General features: G+C 37.5%; 1 protein-coding gene across 1 annotated transcript in view; it reads left to right on the plus strand.

The window, feature by feature from the left end:
- The window catches only part of LOC102507782 (unc-79 homolog, NALCN channel complex subunit), a 171,171-nt gene that overhangs the window by 60,251 nt on the left and 88,815 nt on the right, over positions 1 to 22,105 (plus strand). Inside the window, exons 12-19 of the mRNA XM_032482551.1 lie at positions 6,583 to 6,773; positions 7,351 to 7,474; positions 9,425 to 9,565; positions 11,750 to 11,971; positions 13,964 to 14,191; positions 18,444 to 18,585; positions 21,782 to 21,861; positions 21,947 to 22,095. Coding sequence (XP_032338442.1) covers positions 6,583 to 6,773; positions 7,351 to 7,474; positions 9,425 to 9,565; positions 11,750 to 11,971; positions 13,964 to 14,191; positions 18,444 to 18,585; positions 21,782 to 21,861; positions 21,947 to 22,095 — 1,277 coding nt within the window. The remainder of the gene's footprint in view (positions 1 to 6,582; positions 6,774 to 7,350; positions 7,475 to 9,424; positions 9,566 to 11,749; positions 11,972 to 13,963; positions 14,192 to 18,443; positions 18,586 to 21,781; positions 21,862 to 21,946; positions 22,096 to 22,105) is intronic.

Below are 22,105 nucleotides of genomic sequence, written 5' to 3' on the forward strand. Positions count from 1 at the left end.
TCTGCTTGATCTTTGGTTAGCAGTTTTATGAGCCCATTGGCTTCTCTACTAGAGTTATGGAATCCTTACTCAGTCCAGTGATAATGGTCTCAAAGTTACTTAAGCAATGCCATTGTTACTGAACTCAGATTCAGCTGCTTCCCACTCAAAAGCCAATAATTTGAGAGGCAAGTGTCAGTAGAAAGGAAAGTTGATTTAATTAGAGAAGCTGGCAATCTGGTAAGAAGGTGGACTCATGTCCAGAGACCAATCTGAAGATTCTGCTCAGCCGTGACAGTTTTTAAAGGGAAAAATAGGGAGATGAGGAATTTTAGTGAATCACTGAGGCAGGAAGTTGAGTTCTGCATCATTCTCCATTGCATGCAGACTGGCTGACCCTTCAGATGTTATCTTGCCCACATGATCTGCCGGCAAGATTGCTAAGGGGGTGTTGGGGGTAAAGAGCTAATCATTCTTTAACTGCTTAATTCTTCATTGTTGCTTCTTTTCATCTAGGAAAACAAACAACAGGTTAGGCAAGGCACAGTGTGAATTCAGGAGAGCATAAGTCACATGAACTTGAAACATTTGGGTTACTTCCTATATATTTTTGAGAGTTTTAGGAATATTTAATTTCTATAAGCTCTTATTTTTTAAAAGCTCATTTAGAATAGAGATTTTTTTTTAAAGGACTTTGTAAATTAGTTTGGCAAAACCATCCAGAAGTAAGAAAATACCACATATACATACCATACATATATAAACATAGAGGCAGACGCAAATACAGACCTTACAGCAGAGACTGGCATTGTAATACAAAATCACTAGTTTATATAAGAGTTGGTTTTCATCTTTGCCTCACTTTTATTCAAATTATGTTCCTAGGAACAAGTTGTTAATCTGTTCAATATGAGGACTAAAGCTTTTAATCAATATTTGTTGGAGAGACACTTAAGAGCTTTTTATTTGCCTTGATAGGTAATCTCATGGAGGCTGTGGTTCAGCCTCAGATAGTTGTTTTAGTTGACTAAGAAGTTACTTTTTAAAGGCTGGGGTGTGCTAAGGAAGAAAACATTGGAGGTTTGTTAAGGGGAGTATTAACTGGTGCTTATCAGGAGGAGAAATAAATTTCTCCTATTTTATGACCAGAGGCAATAGTACAAGTAAAAGCAAGGCACCCCTTAGGCTGAGAGCCACGTGTATTTCCTTGAATGTTTGCATTTTAAAGAGATGGTTCTTAGGGTCAGGATAATAGCTCAGTGGTAGAACACATGCTTAGCATGCACAAGATCCTGGGTTCAATCCTCAGTACCTCCATTAAAAAATTAAGTAAGTAAAAAATAATAAATAAATAAAATTTTAAAAAACTTACAAAAAAAGATGGAGTTTAAAACAAAACAAAACAAACAAACAAAAGAGATGGTTCTCAAGTCCTTGAGAAGATAATGCTGGGGGTAGAAGATTTAAATCTCAAAGAGGAAGAGAAAGGATGAAAGACTTAAAGTAACTAGGAGAATTTTCAGTGACATATTCATCTATTAATAGGTTTTGGCTGGGACAAACAATAAATTCTTCTGGTAGCATTGAGGTTTTTACAAGCAGGGATTTTAAGGGAGAAGGAACATGGGAGGTGGACGGAATTATTTGTGTTGATAGTCTGAAGTTTCTAAAAAAATGTTTTAACTTATTTTGTATTTATTTTTTAAATTGAAGTGTAGTCAGCATACAATGTTGTGTCAATTTCTGGTGTGCATAATGTTTCAGTCATATAATACATACATATGTTCATTTTCATATTCTTTTTCATTATAGATTTCTACAAGATATTGAATATCATTCCCTGTGCTATACAGTATAAACTTGTTGTTTATCTATTTTATATCTAGTAGTTAGTATCTGCAAATCTCGAACTCCAAGTTTATCCCTTTCCACCCCCTTCCAAATTGGTAACTGTAAGTTTGTTTTCTATCTCTGTGAGTCTGTTTCTGTTTTGTAAATAAATTCATTTGTCTTTTTTTTTTAGACTCCACATATGTGATATCATATGATATTTTTCTTTCTCTTTCTGGCTTACTTCACTAAGAATGACTATCTCCAGGTCCATCTATGTTGCTGCAAATGACATTATTGTATTATTTTTAATGGCTGAGTAGTAGTCCATTGTATAAATATACCACAGCTTCTTTATCCAGTCATCTATCGATGGACATTTAGGTTGTTTCCATGTCTTGGCTATTGTAAATAGTGCTGCTATGAACATTGGGTGCATGTATCTTTTTGAATTAAAGTTCCCTCTGGAGATATACCCAGGAATGGGATTGCTGAATCGTATGGTAAGTCTATTTTTAGTCTTTTGAGGCATCTCCATACTGTTTTCCTTAATGGCTGCACAAAACTACATTCCCTACACAACAGTGTAGAGGGGCTTCCTTTTCTCCACACCCTCTCCAGCATTTATTATTTGTGAACTTTTTTTTTTTAGATTTTTTTAACTGAGTTATAGTCATTTACAATATTGTGAACTTTTTAATGATGGCCATTCTGACTTGTGTAAGGTGATACCTCATTGTAGTTTTGATTTGCAGTTCTCTGATAATTAGCGATATTGAGCATTTTTTCAAGTGCCTATTGGCCATTTGTATGTCTTCATCGGAGAATTGCTTGTTTAGGTCTTCTGCCCATTTTTGGATTTGGTTGTTTGTTTTTTCCTATTAAGTTGTATGAGCTGTTTATATATTCTGGAAATTAAGCCCTTGTCAGTCTCATCTTGTGCAAATATTTTCTTCCACTCCATAGGTTGTTGAAGTTTTTAATAAGTTCAGATTGAGGCTGTATTTGAGAAGAGGGCTCGAAAGAGCCTGACTGAGGAGGCTGAAGCCTAAGGCAATTACTATTTAAATGTTTCTTCTTCTTAACTGCAAGACAGCCCCTTTTCCAATGTCCTGAATTTTTATAGTATCTGCAAGCATCATGAGATGAATAGAGGAGGCTTTGGGACTGATAAGAAAGATGAGTGGGCTTTGCGATTCTTCTATAGTCACAGTTATGTTTTTGTAAACACTCAATGAATAAGGCAAGGACACATATTTTTAATTCTTCAAAGAATTAGATGGCAGCCTCAATAATATTAAGGAGCTGGCCTGGCCATCTGACGACATTACTTCAAGTTAACTTCTTTATATCAGAGAGATTTCCAAATAAAGTGGAAAACAAAAGACTCCTATGATCTGAAACTTGTAGATTTAGAGCTGTGTGCCTTTGCAATGTTTTTTATAAATTGTATGACAAAGGTTTTAGGATGTATTCCTTTCCTCTGAGTATATCATTTCATTTTAGCTCTAATAAACTTCTGAGGGAAGGCCTCTACAATGGCTCTTAGCAGGCTCTGAATGTCAGCCTCCAACTGAGTTATTTGTAGGAGGGAGATGGTGGAGGGGGATTTACGGTGGATGTGGATTTTAATTTTTTTTAATCTGTTTTCTGTTCTTGAATTTTGTTAAGGGAATCTTTTAGGCTAGTTGTGATCCTTTTTTATGTGTGCTTCTGTCAACTTGATCCTTCCATATTGATAAAAGGACATTAATTTAGGGTGAGAACTCTCTAAAAAATCCCTTTAAATATAAAAACTTCTCCAAATCAAAAGATCCCTTCTCTGGCCACTGACAATTTGGTATCCCCATAGGGATACCTATTCCAAAATGTGACTCAAAACCAGTAAGTCTTTATATGGCTTAACCATAAATTAAATAGCCAGAGGGACCTCAGTAATGATCCATTCAACAATCTTGACATTATCAGTGTTAGCTCTGCTGAGTCTGTATAACTAACAGCAACAACAATCCCAGAAATACAGTCACTTTCTGAAAATATCTAGTCAGTCATTTAGGATGTTGGCTGATATGATACCAAATAGATACTTGAACTTTAAGTAGAGTTGACTTGTTTTGAATAATGTGAAATTGTAGATATAATAATTAAACATTTAAAATAGGACTTATTTAAAATAAGATACTTTGGACAATTAATCTATGACAGAGGAGGCAAGAATATACAGTGGGATAAAGACAGCCTCTTCAATAAATGGTGTTGAGAAAACTGGACAGCTACATACAAGAGAATCAAACTGGGCTACTTGCTCCATACTATATAAAAAAAAATTCAAAATGGATTAAAGACTTAAATGAAAGACCCGAAACCATAAAATTTCTAGAAGAAGACATAGGCAATATGCTCTTTGACATCAGTCTAAGCAATATTTTTTTGATATATCCCCATCAAGCAAGGGAGACAATAGCAAAAATGAACAAATGGGGCCACATCAAACTAAAACTTTAGTACAGTGAAAGAAACTTTCAACAAAGGGCAAAGGCCACCTACTGAATGGGAGAAGATATTTACAAATGATATAGCTTATAAAGGGTTAATAACAAAAATATAGAAAGAACACATACAACTCAATATCAAAACAAACAAACAATCCAATTAGAATTGGTCAGAGGACCTGAACATTTTTCCAAGGAAGACATACAGATGGCCAACAAGCACATGAAAAGCGCATTAAATGAAGGCAGTCAAAAAGTACTCAGTACCACTAATCATCAGGGACATGCAAATCAAAACCACTATGAGATATCACTTCACACCTGTCAGAATGGCTATTATCAAAAAGAAAACAAATAGCAAGTGTTGATGAGGATATGGAGAGAAGGGAACCCTCATGTATTGTTGGTGGAAGTGTAAATTGATACAGCCACAATGGAAAACAGTATGGAGAGTCTTCAGAAAAGTTAAAAATATAACTACCATATGATCCAGCAACTCCCCTCTTGGGTATTTATCCAAAGAAAACAAAAACACTAATTTGAAAAGATATATGCCTTCCTATGTTCATTGCAGCATTGTTTATAATAGCCAAGATATGGAAGCAACCTAGGTGCCCATCAATAGGCAAATGGATACAGAAGATGTGGTATATATATGGAATATATGGACTATTACTCAGCCATAAAAAGGTGAAATCTTGCCATTTGCAACAGCGTGGGTGAACCTAGAGGATATTATGCTAGATGAAATGTCAGACAAAGATAAATACCATGTGATTTCACTTATATGTGGAATCTAAAAAACAAATGAATAAACATAACAAAACAGAGTTGTAGATATGAAGAACAAACAAGTGGTTCCCAGGGGTAGGGGTGGGGGAGGAGAGAAATAGGTGAGGGATATTAAGAGGTACAAAATTCCAGTTGCAAAATAAATAAGTCACAGCTATGAAATGTACCATGTGAGGAATCTAATCAATAATTATGTAATATCTTTATATGGTGACAGATGGTAACTAGACATACTGTGGTGATCATTTTGAAATGTATAGAAATATCAAATCACTATGTTATATAACAGGAGCTAACATAGTGCTATAGGTAATTATACTTCAAAAATTAACAAACAAATAAACTTATAGCAAAATAGATCAGATTTGTGGTTACCAGAGGTAAGGGGGTGGGAGAAAGAATTAGATGAAGGTGGTCAAAAGATACAAACTTCCGGTTATAAGATAAATAAATACCAGGAATATAATGTAAAACATGATAAATATAATTGACATTGCTGTATGTTATGTATGAAAGTTGTTAAGAGAGTAAATTTTAAGAGTGCTCATCACAAGGGAAAAATATCTTTCTGTTTCTTTAATATTGTATCTATATGAGGTGAAGGATGTTCACTGAACTTATTTTGGCAATTGTTTCATGATGTATGAAAGTCAAATCATTTTGCTGTACACTTTAAACTTATACAATGCTGTATGTCAATTATAACTCAATAAAACTAGAAGAAAAAAATATTGTAGTTTTCCACAAATCTTGTGTTACATGGTAAAGATTTAGGACCAGTCAACGTTTTGTTACTTTGATAAATATAATAAGACTATAGGATCTTTATCTAAAATCAGAATTGTAAACAGAACCTCAATTTGTGACTTTAAGTTTGTCTGCATTAGAACATTAATATACTATCTTAATTGGTAAAAAATTCATGGGTTCAACCAGCCTTAGTGCATTCTTAGAGAAAAAAATTGTGGCAGAATATACAGCATAGGGAAAAAGAGTACTGTCTGCCGCTTCATTTTCTGTAGTGAAAAATCTTCAATATGAAGTGTGCAGCAGTAGAAATCTATGTTCCTTTGAAGCACAGGTATAACTGCACATCTTCATAATGGGTTTGTCAAATCTTAGAAATAGTGCTTCAATAGCATGTTTATGCTATTAGGAATAAATCTTTGGAATTTTAATTCATGTGTGATCTGCAAAGTCTGCAGTAGAGTAATTCAAATTCAGTCTATGACTAATATTTGTATGTGCCTGTAACTATGGTTTCTTTTCTTATAACTAAGGGATCCTGGTTATTTGTAGTTGTTGGGTTTTTTTGTTTGTTTGTTTGTTTGTTTTTTTTAACAAATCTCACTCTGAAGATATTTGGCCCAGGATTCAGATGTAATGGATTTGGTTTTTCTCTGTATCCATTTCCTTTAGGAAATCCTTGATTATAATTGTAACATGTGCATTTTGTTCTTTTCCCCTGTGGCTGTGGAAACGCCATCAGGTTGGCGGGTACTGGGATAAGTCCTGTAGCACAGTGACTCAGTTGAAGGAAGGTCTTAACCGAATCCTCTGCCTGATCCCCTACAACGTGATCAGTCAGTCCGTGTGGGAGTGTATCATGCCAGAGTGGCTGGAAGCCATCAGAACAGAGGTCCCAGATAATCAGTTAAAAGAATTCAGGGAAGTATTAAGGTGGGTAAGTAGTTTAATGAAGTCACTGTAATTATAATGATATCTAACATTTATTGAGCATATACTGTGTGCCAGGCACTGTGTTAAGTATTTTCTGTAATCTTATTTACTTTCTAATGATTCTGTAGAGAAATCTGAAGGTCCAGAATGAAATAGCTGCTATAAATTGTGCTAAAATGATTTGGAATTGTTCAGAAAGGATTTTGTTCTTACAGAATAATAAATGGATATATCGTATTATTTGTTTATTTTCAAATATAATTATGATTTGAGTAAAGTCGGAAGAGTACAACGGGACAATGTGTTTAGATGCTGGGGAGCATCTTTAATTCCTTAGAAATGCAGTTCCTTCTGTTAAACCTAATATGAGTATGAGCACTAATGTTATTAACAACCATATGAATTATTTATATCTATTCCAATGATGTAAGCTATTACAGTAAAATGAAGCATGCTAGTAACAGTTCAGAACACAGACTAAAGTGTTTGGCTCCCCAAATAAGATGTAGTTGAAAATGCAACAGCAAACCCTAATATATGCCCATTGGTCATTTACTTTTGTTGCTCTGCTTTCCAGCAAAATGTTTGACATTGAACTTTGTCCTCTACCTTTTTCAATGGAAGAAATGTTTGGCTTTATTAGTTGTCGGTTCACAGGATACCCTTCCTCTGTGCAGGAACAAGCTTTACTGTGGCTTCATGTAAGTAAATGATATTTTTGATCATTTTGGGCAATAGTTCTTACCTGTGAACTTTCGATCCTCTGGTAGAAGGGCAGGGAGTTATTGTAAAAAATCCATAAATCTGTATTTTGCTGAGGATTGTAGACTAATAGCTCATATGCATAGACAAATAATTGTATTTCAAATATATTAGCTATAATTGTGGTTAATAAAATACAAATTTGTGCAGTACTACTACTGAATTTATAATAGCTTTTGGTTCTTATATGTATTTTTTATCAATAGTTACTAAAGTATAATAGCAGTCTTGTGGGATTCTGATAAATGTTTTGATGTTAAATAGGTCCTTTACTTGGAAAGGTTGAGAGCTACGGATTTAGGGAGTAGTTCATGCTATTCTCTCAGCCTGGAATGACTTTCTTTCCTGTCTCCATATGTGAACTTCAGCCTATCCTTTAAAATTCAGCTCCAAAATTATTTATTGACTTTTCTGCTACATCCTACCCCTATCTTCTCATTAGAATTCATTATTCCTTCCCCAAGTATTCATACAGGTGTAAACTCTATTTCTTTTTAACATTATAGTTAATTTTTGTCTCTTCCCCTGATTGCAAGTGCCAGGGACCAAGTCTTTTTCATTTTTGAATTTATAACTCCCTCATCCTTTCCTCTCAGCATCTGGTACATGCGTTGTATTTCGTGGATGTTCTTAAAAATTTATTAAATTGAGTTGAATACCTGATATAAAATTTGGGCAGTTTCAAAAAAGGACAGAATCAATGTTTGGATTAGCTATAGGTGCAGATACATTCACGTATCATGGAAGGATGTGATCCCAAAGGCTTTTCAAGTTGTGGAGATGCTTTTCTGAGTTCTAAACTAAGGAACAATATTTTTCATAACTGCCTTAAAAAAAAAAGTCATCTTTGGGACCCAGAATTTTAACTTTTCATCCCCAAATAGATCTCCGTAAGATAATTTCCATCTTGGGAAAGCCAGTCCTTCTGTAGATGGCTAGATGTTGCCTCAGTTATCCAGTTACACACCCTGTAGCTGTGCCATCTGGGGGTGAGCAGACAGGACTGTAAACCTCTGGAACATAAGGTTCTCCATAGCTAGAGCAATCACAGCTTGCATGTTTTATGGACTGGGCTTTGACATAGTTTCAGTTTGAAGACAGAGTGCTGCAGTTGAAGGAGGTTTTAAACCATTGGTCTAACCATTTAGGGAATAGAGTAAACAATACAGTGATTGGAGTTGACATTCATTATAGCAACCTTTATAGAGCCCCTCAGTGCCAGGCACAGTCACAGGCACTAGGATAAAAACGGGATAAGAAGTGATCCTTTCCTCGTATGCCCTTTCTTCAAGGAGCTCACAGTGGGGAAGGTAGTATCAAATAATCAAATCAAAATAATGTAATTAAAAATGATAATTGCTGTAATAAAGATATGTACAAAGTTTTAAGAATGCAGAAAAGAGGGATGGATTCATCCTGTCTGAAGGAAGGAGGCATCTATTTCCAGGAAATTCATTGCAGAGAAAGTAACTTGATTTTGGCAGAAGAGTACCTGAACTTGTACCAGAGAGCAAGAGTGGAGGGGGCCTTCAGGCCAGAGTGGGGATGCACTGGGGGAAGATTGCTTGCAGATTATACTAGTCCAGGAGAAAGGTGATGACCCAAGGCAACAGCAGTGGTTTGGAAAGGAGGGGACAGCGTCAGGAGACACTTAGAAAGTTTTTATAGAAAGAACATGGTTATTTATTGGATTTGGGGAGTAGAAGACAGGGTTCAATGATAACTTTGAATTTCTTAGTATTGAAAATTGAGGATGACTGCTGATAGACTATGTGTAAGGGGAAATATCCTTATGTTTAATAGTTCACTTTAGAAAAAAAATGTTAAATGTAGCTTTTTTTGAGTTTTAAAGTTTATATTTTGGGGGGATATATGCCTTTTTTCCCCAGGTATTATCGGAGTTAGACATCATGGTTCCACTTCAACTATTAATAAGTATGTTTTCTGATGGAGTTAATTCTGTCAAAGAACTGGCAAATCAGAGAAAATCAAGAGTCAGTGAACTGGCAGGGAACCTTGCAGCTCGAAGGGTAATTATTGCCACAATTGTTTTTGTCTTAAATTGTTAACATTTTGAAAATTCTCGTCAATTATGTTGGCCTTAAAGTAGCATCATAATAAACTTCTCTGAAAATGCTTTTTCATCCTATCTCTGTTAATCTTTTAAGCACATTAAAAACAGAAAACATTGATCTAAGCTATGTTTGGTATCGTCTGTTATCAGTAAGTTATCGAGTTTTCATTTTCCTTTGAGTTTTTTCTCCTACACTTCTCTGTTAGCCATCTCTCACCTTTGCTAACCCAAAACTAGCTTTTTGGATGCTATTCCATTTTTTTTTTCTGGTGAATAAAAATTCTCTACCAACTACTGGGCAGATCAGTGCTTCACTCTGGGAATGAAGAGTTTGGATATTTTTTTTTATTGTGTTTGGGGAAAATATGATCAACTATTGTGTACACTGTGAGTGATGCTGTCACTGTGAACTAACTGAGCCCATTTTATTGACCCCTTTGTACCTTTGAGGATGAGAAAAGTCAATATAGTCTGGGCTAAAGTGTATGAAACCTGTTGGAAATTTGTGATACTTTTTCTATGGTGGACCTGATAAAGTTTCTGCTATTGTACTGGCATGCCCAGACCATTATTAGTTTTGAAAATGTTGACTCTCCTCTGATGGTAGGCAAGGACTGGTTCTCCAATCTCTCCTTGTCAAGCTTCTCCACTCTCTCCTTGTCAAGCTTCTCCATAGCATTTCCTTGTTGGACATCACGGGCCCCCAGTCATTCTACCTGCTCTCTAGGGATTAGAAAATAGAATACAATCATGAGATAATAGTTTGTATTCAATGCTTTTTTTTTTTCTTGTAAATCATTACTTTTCTTCTCATCCGCCTCGTAGGAACCAACTTCCAAACATTTATATTTTATTTCTTTCTTCAGTAACCTTTAATATTATAATATGTTTTTAGCACTTTATACTGTGCAATGTGTTCACAGTTAACAACATCCCTGAATTGTGAGGTAGTTGGGAAGAACTCATTATCCTCATTTTACAATTACTTAACCTGAGGTTCAGTGAACTGAAGTGATTTGCCATAGATAACACTGTCACTATCCAGGTATTCTGATTCTTAACAGGGTGTTCTTCTCCTTTACTTTAAGTATGGTGTTCAGGGGGCTTCCTGGTTATTAGAGGGATCTTAAAGAGAAAAAGTATGATTTGAGAATGATGTGCAGGTGTGTCAGTCACAGCCCTGCTATAGAATTTATCCCAGATGGTTCAAATGAAGAGACTTTAATGGATTCTCTGCCTGCAGAGTTATGGGGAAGGTTAAGGGAGCAACGGGATTGGTGAGGCACCCAAGGACCAGAAGTAGTTCAGTAGGAAGACTTTATACCCCTAAGGCTGAGGGAACGAGGGAAAATATTCCTGGGCCTTTTGGGAGATGAAGTTATAAGGAAGGGCTGGCTGGAGGAACTTTAGAGGATGGAGATACTGCCAGAGATATAGCATCAAAGGAGGCAGGGGGTGGGGAGAAATACTCCTCTCTCTCCTCCAGCTTCAGGTCTTCTGCTGGTGCCTCTCATTGACTGAACCTAGCTGGAAGCCAGCCAGCAAGAGGGCCAGGAGAGTCTCAGTCTCTGGCATTGTTAGGCATAGAACAGGGCAGGAAAGGCCAGTGAGGGTCTTTTGCAGGAAAAGCATGGGCTGGCAAACAGAATAGCCAGTACAACAGACTTGACATATATTGTTTTCCCAGGATAGTTTAATAATTTTATTACCCAGAGACCATTCTTCTCTTAACCAGTCATTTCAATCTGAGATTCTGTACTAATGATTATGAAACTGATCTCGCAATGCTTTACTTCTGTAAGTTGTCATTTTTCAGGTTATGGTTTTAGGTAGATGTAGACAATTCAACTTAATTAGAAGTGTTTGATGGGATGGAAAATGGCAAAGACAGCTGCCTTCATTCTTCAGGGTGCTGAAGTTTCATTCACCTGATGATTAGTCAGAAAGTTTGGGTGATTTTATTTCTTACTTTATATTTTGAGAAGATTCATTGGATTCGGAGATACTGATGCCATTGGCTAAGGAAGGAAATCAGTGTGACAGCTAGAAATACCTTCTACCTTGTCCTCAAATATTTTATACAGTCACTTGAGCTTCTGTAAGTAAGTTCACTTATGTGTGTTAATGCTCTTTTTTCTAGGTGAGTGTTGCCTCTGATCCTGGCCGACGAGTTCAGCACAATATGCTGAGTCCATTTCATAGTCCTTTTCAGAGTCCATTTCGGAGTCCTATGCGTAGTCCATTTCGTAGTCCTTTCAAGAATTTTGGACACCAAGGAGGAAGGACTATTGACTTTGATTGTGAAGATGATGAAATGAATCTAAATTGTTTCATCCTCATGTTTGATCTTCTCCTGAAGCAGGTAGCTGAAGCATGAACTTCCTTTAGTTCAGAGGTGAAGAATGAGGGAAAGTACTGTATAGTGGTTCTTTCTATGTGCTGGGCATCTTCACACTTACTTAAATGATGCAGTGTCACTCAAGACATTTCACAAACTACTATGGGTATTTCCTAAAGGTCCTGAAAAATACTTGTATATCTGCAATGATGTTGACATATGAGAATTGATATGAGTTTTAGAAACACCTTAGCATCATTAAAATTGATTCTGTTCAACAAATTTGGCAAACAAACTGGGTAATGGCTATTGTTTGGAAAAACAAGGTACAACTCTATAGTGATGGGCTGATTTTAATATATTTGATAGATTGATTTTTGAGGTTAATTTTAAAAGAGAAGTTTAAAAAAGGCTTTGGTCAGGAGAACATTTCTTCTTAACTTTTTATTTTGAAATAATTTCAGACTCACAGATAAATTACAAGAATAGTACAAAGAATTCCCAAGTATTTCCCCCGCCCTCCCCTCAACCTGTGTGCAGATATATGAATTGTAGAATTTTTAAAAGAACCATTTGAGAGTAAGTTAAAAACAGGATGTCCCGTTATCCTTAAACACTTTAGTGTATTTTCTAAAAAATGGCATTCTTTTACATAACCAAATATAGTTATCAAAATCAAGAAATTGATACTTTTATAATACATTGATCTAACTTACAGAAATTATTCATTTTTTAAATTGATGTAATAATACCATCTTTATAGCAAAAGAAAAAAAGTTATTTTTGATCAAGGACACAATGCAGCATCACTTACTGCAATTATTTGTCCTGTCCCATGAGCATTCTTCAATTCAGGACAGTTCTCAGTCTTTGTTTATCTTTCATGTTTTTGACATTTCTGAAGAGTACAGTCCAGTTATTTTATGGAAATTTCTCAATTTGAGTTTGATGTTTCCTTATGAATCAATATGGGTTAAGCATTTTTGGCAGTCATACCACAGATGTGATGTTATGTTCTTTCCAGTGCATTGATATCAGGAGGCACATGACATGATAATGTCCCATTGCTGGTGGTGGTAACTTGGCTAAGGTGATTTCTGCCAGATTTCTCTACTACAAAGTTATTATTGTCCTCTTTGTAGTTAATAAGTAACTTGCAGGGAGCTAGTTTAAGACAAATTCCCTGTTCCTCATCAAACTTTCACTTTCTAGTTTTAGCATCCATGAATGAGTCATGCCTGAATCAGTTACTATTTTGATGGTTACCAAATGACAATTTTCTAATTCCATTATTTCTTCTAATTTATTAGCTGGCTTTCTACTGAAGGAACAGTTTCCCTTTCTCTCCCATTTATATATTTACTGGTTTAATTTACTTATAACCGAATGTACTCATGGATTCTTATTTTATCCAGTGGATTAAAATCTGTTACTATGATTACTTATTTTGATGTTCATATCATCCCATATTTGGCCAATGGGAATCCCTCCAAGATGGCGTCTGTGTTCTTTTGACACATTCCCATCATTTTTTGAATACTTCCTAACTGCTTGTGTGACAAGGTGTTCCAGGCTCATTTTATATTTTCTTAGCCCCAACCTTGAAATCAGCCATTTCTCCAAGGAGTCCTGGTTCCTTTAGTTGATAATGATATTTAGAAACCAAGATCTGGACACTAGATGAGAAACAGCATTTTTTTAAATGTGTGAAATCTCACAAAGTGATGGGTTTAAAAAATAAAGAATAACTCTCTTTTAAATATCCCACATGATTTAAAAAATAATTCCCATTACTTTGTCTTGTGTTTATATTCCTTTAAGAAGAGTCCATGGAAAGCAGTGTATATTCATGGTCTATAAGCCTTATCATCTTTAAATAATTTAATATTGTCATGAGTTAGTGAAAATTATCCTCAATTAGTGTGCCAATAGAATATTGGACAAAAGGACCAAACTCCTTCTTCTTCTTCTTCTTCCTTTTTTTTTTTTTTTCGGCCTTTTATTGGTGTCTTTCAGATGGAGTTACAAGATGATGGAATCACAATGGGTTTAGAGCACAGCTTATCAAAGGACATTATTTCCATTATAAACAATGTCTTCCAAGCCCCCTGGGGGGGCTCTCACACCTGCCAGAAGGATGAAAAAGCAATTGAGTGTAACTTATGTCAGTCTAGTATTCTCTGCTATCAGCTTGCTTGTGAACTCCTGGAGAGACTGGCTCCCAAAGAAGAAAGCCGGCTGGTGGTAAGCAGTTGAAGAAACAGGATGACCTGTGTCTAACAGTAATAAAGACTGCAGTAGATGGTGTAACGGAGTCTTACTCCAGTATTACCTTTTGCTCCATGCTGGGTTACATGTGAGATTACCTTAAAAGAAAGTTTCCCTGTTCTTTCCACCAACTCAGGCTCCTAGAAAGAGATACGAGATGGAACTACATTACACAGAATTCTTGAGTTAGAATTCTTGACTCTTGCGCTAAGATTGCAGTATATCCATCCATACAATTTCCATAAATACAAAGGATTACTGGTGTTCTTGAAATGACTTTTATCATCAAGTTATGTTACAAAGCTTAGATAACAGTGAGTACTACAATATACATATCAAATATTGAGTAAGTAGATTGGCTATGGACACTGAAAATTTCTGGATAACCTCAGTTTATAAAACCCATTGACTTTACCAACAGCCAGTAAAGCTTTCATTTCATTTTCTGCTTCCTAAGAAAATTGTTTAAATAGGAAACAGCTAATATATGCCATAAATTAGCTACTCCATATATTAGTTATTCCCTGTTTAGCCTGTTTTCTGTCTAAGATACACACATCACCAAAATGCCCTCATACCATCATAGGCAGCTGAACCTGAATCATTTGAGCCAGTGTCCACCATCTTCTCTTTTTCTTTCCCCAAGTGTTTGTCTAGGTAGAAAGTGACTTCTTAATAAAAAAAATTTTTTGAGGTATAGCATACATGCAGTAAAGTGTTTCTTCAGTTTTAAAACACCTTTCAGTCCACTTAACTCGTTATTCTACCTGCCACAATATAATATCCCTGTAGTGTGGTCTTTTACATTGTCATTGGGTATACACTCTAAAACAATCACAGTAATGGATGATTTGAAAACAGTGTCTAGCTAGAGTCTAATTAGGAAGCTATTTAAGTAAATGAAAAGCTGTAAGACAGTGATGAGCATAATGAGAGAAGTATTAGCAAGATAGCTGTGGGAGGGCAGAGAGGGACCAGTCTAGCTTAGAGGTGAGATAGGGATCTGGAGGGTCTTCCCCAAGGAGATGGCTGCTGAGCTTATATTTGAAGGAAGAGTGGAGTTAATGAAATGAAGATGGTAGGAGAGGAGGACTGTTGAGACCCAGAAAACTCTCTGTTGAAATGATGCAGAGGAAAGGGGGTGAAGACACATTCAGGAAACTATGAATAGTTCATTGTTGCTACAGCAGTGAGGATGGCAAAGTAGTGAAAGTTGAGTCGAGAAAGACAGACTCAGTTTTATAGTCACATTTATTAAGGGCTCTGTCTGCCAAACTAAGAAGTATGGATTTTGTTTTGGCGACAGTGGGTGAATACTGAAGAATTTTAATCAGGATGGTGATACAATTTGATGAATTCAAGAAATTCTGCCAGTGGAGGAGAGAGATTAGAGGATTTGGACACTGGGGACGGGAATCTAGTCAGAAGCGTAATGCAGCCTCTCAGGGAAGAAAGAGGGGAGCCTGAACCAATGCAGGGATGGTGGTGGTGAAGAGAAGGGTGGGCTTGACAGCTTTTTAGGAAAGAGAACCAACAGCATTTGGTGTTCAGTTGACATTTAGGGATGGAAGAGCTGAGGACAAATCCATATTTTCTGGCTTGGGAGCTGATGATGTTGCCATTTACAGAAAATTGTTGCTGTGATAATGGCAGAAGTAATTTTTCTGACAGGAGTGGGCTAAGATGCAGCCACATTCAGACAGAGTGGATTGAGATGCCTTTTAGGCATCCAGGTGGGATGTCGCTCACCATCAGATATGTGGATCTGGTTCTTAAGAGAAAATCAGAAGTAGATAGGAGTTTGCATCACCAGCATATTGTGGTAGGATGTGTGGAATGGAACGGGAGAAGAGCTGAGGGTAGAAGTCTGGGAAGTATCAACCCTTTAGAGAGGAAAAAAAGGGAAGAAAAGACCAGAAATAAATTGAGAAGAGACTAGAGGTACAAGAGGAAAATGGAGGGAGAGCAAGAACTCTAAAACCACAGTAGGAGATAGTTTAGAAAAGGAGGGTATAGTCGATCAGGTCAAATTTTCAAGAAAGGAAAAATAATGTGTCTCCAGGGGATTCTGAAATTAGGAGTCCTTTGTGCTCTTAAGGATGGCAGTAGTTCGTGGTGTAAGAACAGAATCAGCTGAGGAAGTGGCTACTTGAGGTACAGACCTCTCCTTCAGGAAAGGAAGGAGAGAGTGAAGAGGAAGGAGGCAGATGTCCTGAGCTCCTACCCTGTCCCTAGCAGATTTTCTGTATTTTTTTAAAATTATGTATTTCTTTATTGATGTATAATTGATTTACTGTATTATATTAGCTCAGGTGTACAACAGTGATTCGGTATTTTTATAGGTTAAACTCAAAGTTATAACAAAATAATGGCTGTATTTCCCTGTGCTGTACAAGATATCTTTGTTGCTTATTTATTTTATGTATAATAGTTTGGGCCTGCAGGCTTTATGTATTGCATCAGTTTTTACAACACTATCCCATGAAACAAGGAGAAGTAAGCGTAAATGTGGGGGAACTGAGCCATCAAAACAGTCCCCCATGTGCATACGTTTTCCTCTCTCGAAGTTTTAGGGGAGAGATGCCCATCAATATGCCTTTGAACACGTGGTCTCCACTGCAGGCATCAGCCACCTTAGCTCTTTAATTCTCCCCCTAGGACAGGTGAAGGATGGGCTGGCAGGCAGCTTGGGCTAATATGGAAGACAGTCCCTGCTTCTTGGAGGATATCAGAAATGTGAGTTACTGGGTGTCTGCAGAAGAGTCAATATGCAGCAGGAAACTTGCCACCATATCAAATTTTATGAAACTCAGTTTATAACTTGATTTAGTGTCTTGCTCATGGGTGACCTAGGAACAGGGCCAGCCTCAGCAAAACTGTGAAGTGGGCAAAGATATTCTTCAGAACCTTTTCAGACACTGTTTTAGCACTGGGTTCTTTCTTCTTGGTGTCTTTTGTGTATCCCATCAGTCTTTACCTCCTTCTTGCTTTGGGCTGGCTGTCAAATAATTCTTGAGATTACTGGTTGAAGTAATAACTGGCTAAAGTATTAACTAAAAGAGGATGATTTTGGAAGAGGATATTTGAAGGTAGAACTTGAAAGGAAGAATAAAGCTAGAATAGGAGGCTAGCTAGAGATGGATATTTTATTTTGGGGGGGTAATTAGGTTTAATTTTTTTATCTGTTTATTTTAATGGAGATTGAACCCAGGACCTCATGCATGCTAAGTAGTCACTCTACCACTGAGTTACACGCTCCCCTCTAGAGATGGATATTTTAAGTGGTAGTCATACCTAATTCTCTCTGTCTCTCTCTCATTCTCTCTCTTTAATCTTCTCTTTTTCACCCATTTTGCAGCTTATTTCATATATATGTATATATATGGTGTTAAGTATATTCACATTGTTGTACAACCAATCTTTAGAATATTTTCACATTGCAAAATGGAAACTCTATACCCATTAAATAATAATGATCCATTTCTCCCGCTCCTTAACCCCTGGAAACCACCACGTTACTTTCTGTTTCTGTGAGTTTGACTGCTGTAGATACCTCGTGTAAGTGGAATCATACCATATTTGTCCTTTTGTGCCTGGATTATTCACTTAGCATAATATCCTCAAGGTTCATTCATATTGTAGCATGTGTCAGAATTTCCTTCCTTTTCAAGGTTGAATGATACTCCATTATATGCATTCATTACATTTTGTCTGTCTGTTACCTGTTGATGGACACTTGGGTTGCCGTGCCTCGCTCTCTTTAATGCATGTATTACAGAAAATTCTTGCTCCTAAAATTTTGACTCCCTTGACAGCCGGCATTTGCATCTAAGTATGTTGCTGTTAAGACCTTATTATTCTCTGCTGATTAAGTGCTATTACTGAACAAAACGAGCATGGATTGGAATCACTTGGTGAGTGAGACATGCTCACAGGGATTAAAGCAGAGATGGGAAAGCAGGCGTAGGAAGCTTAAACAATGTTTTTGAGATATTTCCCCCCATTTTTATTTTAAGAGAATGAAGTCGTTTCAGAAAACAGCTGATCCAAATTTCCTTTAACCATTATGGCAATAAGCTCAAGTCTCTCCAGAGGCAGGTGCCTTTGCCCTCCAGGGCTCAGCACAGGGCCTGGGACACAGCAGACGTTCAGCCGTCTATGTCGGACTAAGCCGTTCTTTATATCCCCGAAGGGCTGCTCATCTGGCTGCTTGTCATATTTGTTTCAGGAGCCCACAGACAGCCTTGAGGATAGCCTCCTTTCTTCCAGACCAGAATTTATTATAGGCCCTGAAGGTGAAGAGGAGGAGAATCCAGCAACCAAGCATGAGGAGAACCCAGGCAATCACACTGAGCCCATGGAACATGCTGGTAGGTGGACTCTGGCTGATGGGGAGAGCCATGTGCACATCCCACTTTGCACAGGTCTACCATTCAAAACTCTGGTTTCTTAGATTACCATCGCCTTGGGCAAGTTCAGACTCCTCAGTACAAACCTGTGCAAATGAAGTTATGAAGTGAACGGATCCAGGATGTGCTTCCAGTAGAGCAGAGGTCACTGAGCATATTTCTGGCAGCAGGAGCTTGTTATCAGCAAAGACCTGCCTTTCCAGTGAAAGTGTCACCTCTAAGGACAGTGAATCATGGTCCCCATGGAGAGGTAGCTGTGAACCAGCTGTGAAAGGCCCAAGTGGAGAGTGTCAGCACTCTTGATAGCCCCTGAGGGCGCTTGGCCAAGGCACAGTTCTTGGGTAGAGTTGGCCGAATTGAGGTCATGTAGCTTCTGAGCCCCAAGGGCTTGGCTGGGACCGTGGTTGGGCTCACTGTGAATAGCTGTACAAGCCATATTCTAAGGTTAGTGGGCTCTGCTCAGAGCTGGGAGGAAGGATGACCTCTTTCTAGTTGGTTTAAAGGCTCTGCCTGGGCTAAGTGAGAATAGTAAGATGGTAGGCAGGCCTGGAGTCATCCCCAGCTCCTCAAACTCTGAAAGAGTTTCAGGAATTTAGAATGTCACGCCATGTGCCACAGGGAAAGCCTGATTTCTGGATCTACCGTATGGCACTCTTGGAATTTGTACAGGACCTGTAGCAAATTTGAGTAGCCTTTTATCATTCGCTATCCTGAACTGTCAGACTAGCTGGCCCCTGGGAGACATTACTCCCCAGAGCCGAAGTTTGGGAAGCACGGGCTTTCCATCACTCCTTCAGTGAGCAGCAGACATTATTAAGTGACTGTTTGGTGGGGCTCATTGCAGCTTATGGGGTGTCTTATTAGACCAAGGTAACTCCATCATTAGCACAAAATGCTTGGCTGGAACTAACTGCTTCAGCATGAATCGTATAAATGGTCAGTTGAGGATGAATATGTTGGTTCACACTATTTAGAACCATTGAAACTTAGAATTTGAGGGAACCCCTGGGATAACTCACTTCACTGGTTTTCAGCATGTACTTGGGGTTGTGAATCTCTGTTGTTTCCTTTTGACCGCCCTTAATTTGGGTGGCAGTTGGTGAGAAGATGTGGACAAATGATAAAGAGCAGGGGCTGCTTCAGCGAAGTGCTCTGACTTGAACTGTTTCCTGTGTTGGAGTTCTAAGTGAGATTTTCTTTCAACAACGTGTTTCATAGAAAGAAGTTTGAAAGCTGCTGACCTAGTTCAGCCTTCTCACTTTGTAGATGAGGAAAATACATCCCAGATGTGTTAAACAGCTTTCCCACTGCCATGCAGCTCGTATCATTCATTCCTGATTTATATATATATATTTAAAAATCTTTTTTATTTTTATTTTTTATTTTTTGAGGGGGAGGTAATTAGATTTATTCATTTGTTTATTTATTATTTTTCACGCAGGTACTGGGGATTGAACTCAGGACCTTGTGCATGCTAAGCACGCGCTCTGCCACTGAGCTAACCCTCCCCACCCCCGATTTATATCTTATGCTTAACATGCTTCCAAAACTGTAATGGGGCATCAGGACCATCTGAGGACTTGAAACACAAACAAAATGACTGAGCTCTACCCACTCACCCCCAATTCTGGGTGTATCTGGGGTCGAGGACTGGGAATTGGAAATCCAAATATTATACAACTAGTTAGTGGCAAAATTGAGACTAGAACCCAAGTCTCCTGGTTTAGTTAAATCTATTAATTATTTGCTGAGGCCCAAGCCCAAGGTTGTGTTTCTATCCCGCATTAATGCCTAAGGGAAGCAAGGATTTAATTTACAATCCAATAACCTGTACTCTTTTTTTTGGTACTCTTTTTATGTAAATGTATCTTTTAAACCTGACATAGCACACAAATCAGTTAACTGCCATTTTAATTCATATGTAACTTTTTTTTGACTAATGGTTAAAATTAAGCAATATGTTTTTATAAATTACTTTTTCCCTTGCTTAATTGTTATGTACTCCACTTGTTTAAACATTTGTACATCTTCCCCAAATACTACTTCAGGCTCTGATCACAGCTTCTGGTCTCTTTTCCTTCTTTTACCCTCTGTTGTTTTGCAGGACACAGTTATAACTTGTCTTCTCAGGGAAGCCTCCATTAATTTTCTTCCAAGACCAGCCTTCCCTGCTGCTAAGCGCCCTGATCCTGCTTCTGCTTTGTGGGTCTTCAGGCGGTGGTCTTGAGCGCCTCTGTCAGAGAAGACACTCTATTGATATATGTTCACTGGTTTCCCCCTCTTTCTAGAGTATTTCCTATTTTTTGCATTTTATGGCCTGGCACCTCTTTCTTATAGCAGTCTGATATGGCCGCCACTAAACATATTTAAAAATTTTTCATACTAGACAATAGAATCAAGTGCTGATAACAAGTATGTAAAATACATTGAGGTAGAAGATCTCCAATAAACTAGTATATATGGCAAGAGGGTTTGACTCCCACTGTCTCTGATCCTAGAAATGGCCAAAACTTATATTGGTGATTTGAAAACATTTTACACTAGTTTCTACATTTGGTTAACTTGTGAGTTCTTTTCTCTAGCATGCCTCATGTACAGTATATGTCACCGCCCCCCTCCACTGGAGAGGCAAAGATCTTTTTAGAGATCCTCACAAGAAGATAAAACCATGAATAGTTCTGATTTGAATAACCCCAGCTTCTTTAAAATGCTCCCTTTTTGCACACATGAGTCCTGTGCACATGGGAGTATTGTACATGTGAGTCCTGGGATAAATCCTGTCTTAGGTGCTAATACAACTTGAATACCTCTCTTTCATACCTGCTTATCTCCCTTTCAGTTAGGAAGGCACACCTAGCCAGGCCCCAGGCCCCTCCAGGTAGCAGCAGAACTAGCTTCCCATAGGAGCACAGTTGCTTCAGGGAATCAAAGATGTCTGAATATACAGCGAGAAGAGGAAGCCGAGGACCCTAAATCTAAGAGGTTTCCTGCACTTGCATCTTGGAAAGGATATGTGCTAACTTAGAGAGCAAATAAAAACATTACATGAATACTTTTTAATATATTCTATTCTTACTCCTCTTTTGTGGTCTTGATAAATTCTTGAGCAGTGGAGGAAAGGAATGATGCTAACCTTTGTGTAATTATTTCTTCTCAGCAATAAAGAATGATACTGAAAGAAAATTTTGCTACCAACAGCTTCCAGTTACTTTGAGACTAATATACACCATTTTCCAGGTATATTTTTAAAGAATATTTGCATATTTGATTTGGTAGTATTGCTATTTTAGATAACTCAGTAAACGCGTGGTTTTTTGCATAGGAAATGGCTAAGTTTGAAGAGCCAGACATTCTTTTTAATATGCTCAATTGTCTGAAGATCCTCTGTCTACATGGAGAGTGTTTATACATTGCTAGGAAGGATCATCCTCAATTTTTAGCCTACATTCAGGATCATATGTTGATTGCAAGGTATGTCTTC

Source organism: Camelus ferus, chromosome 6 (assembly GCF_009834535.1).
Source record: "Camelus ferus isolate YT-003-E chromosome 6, BCGSAC_Cfer_1.0, whole genome shotgun sequence".
Lineage (NCBI taxonomy): Eukaryota > Metazoa > Chordata > Mammalia > Artiodactyla > Camelidae > Camelus > Camelus ferus.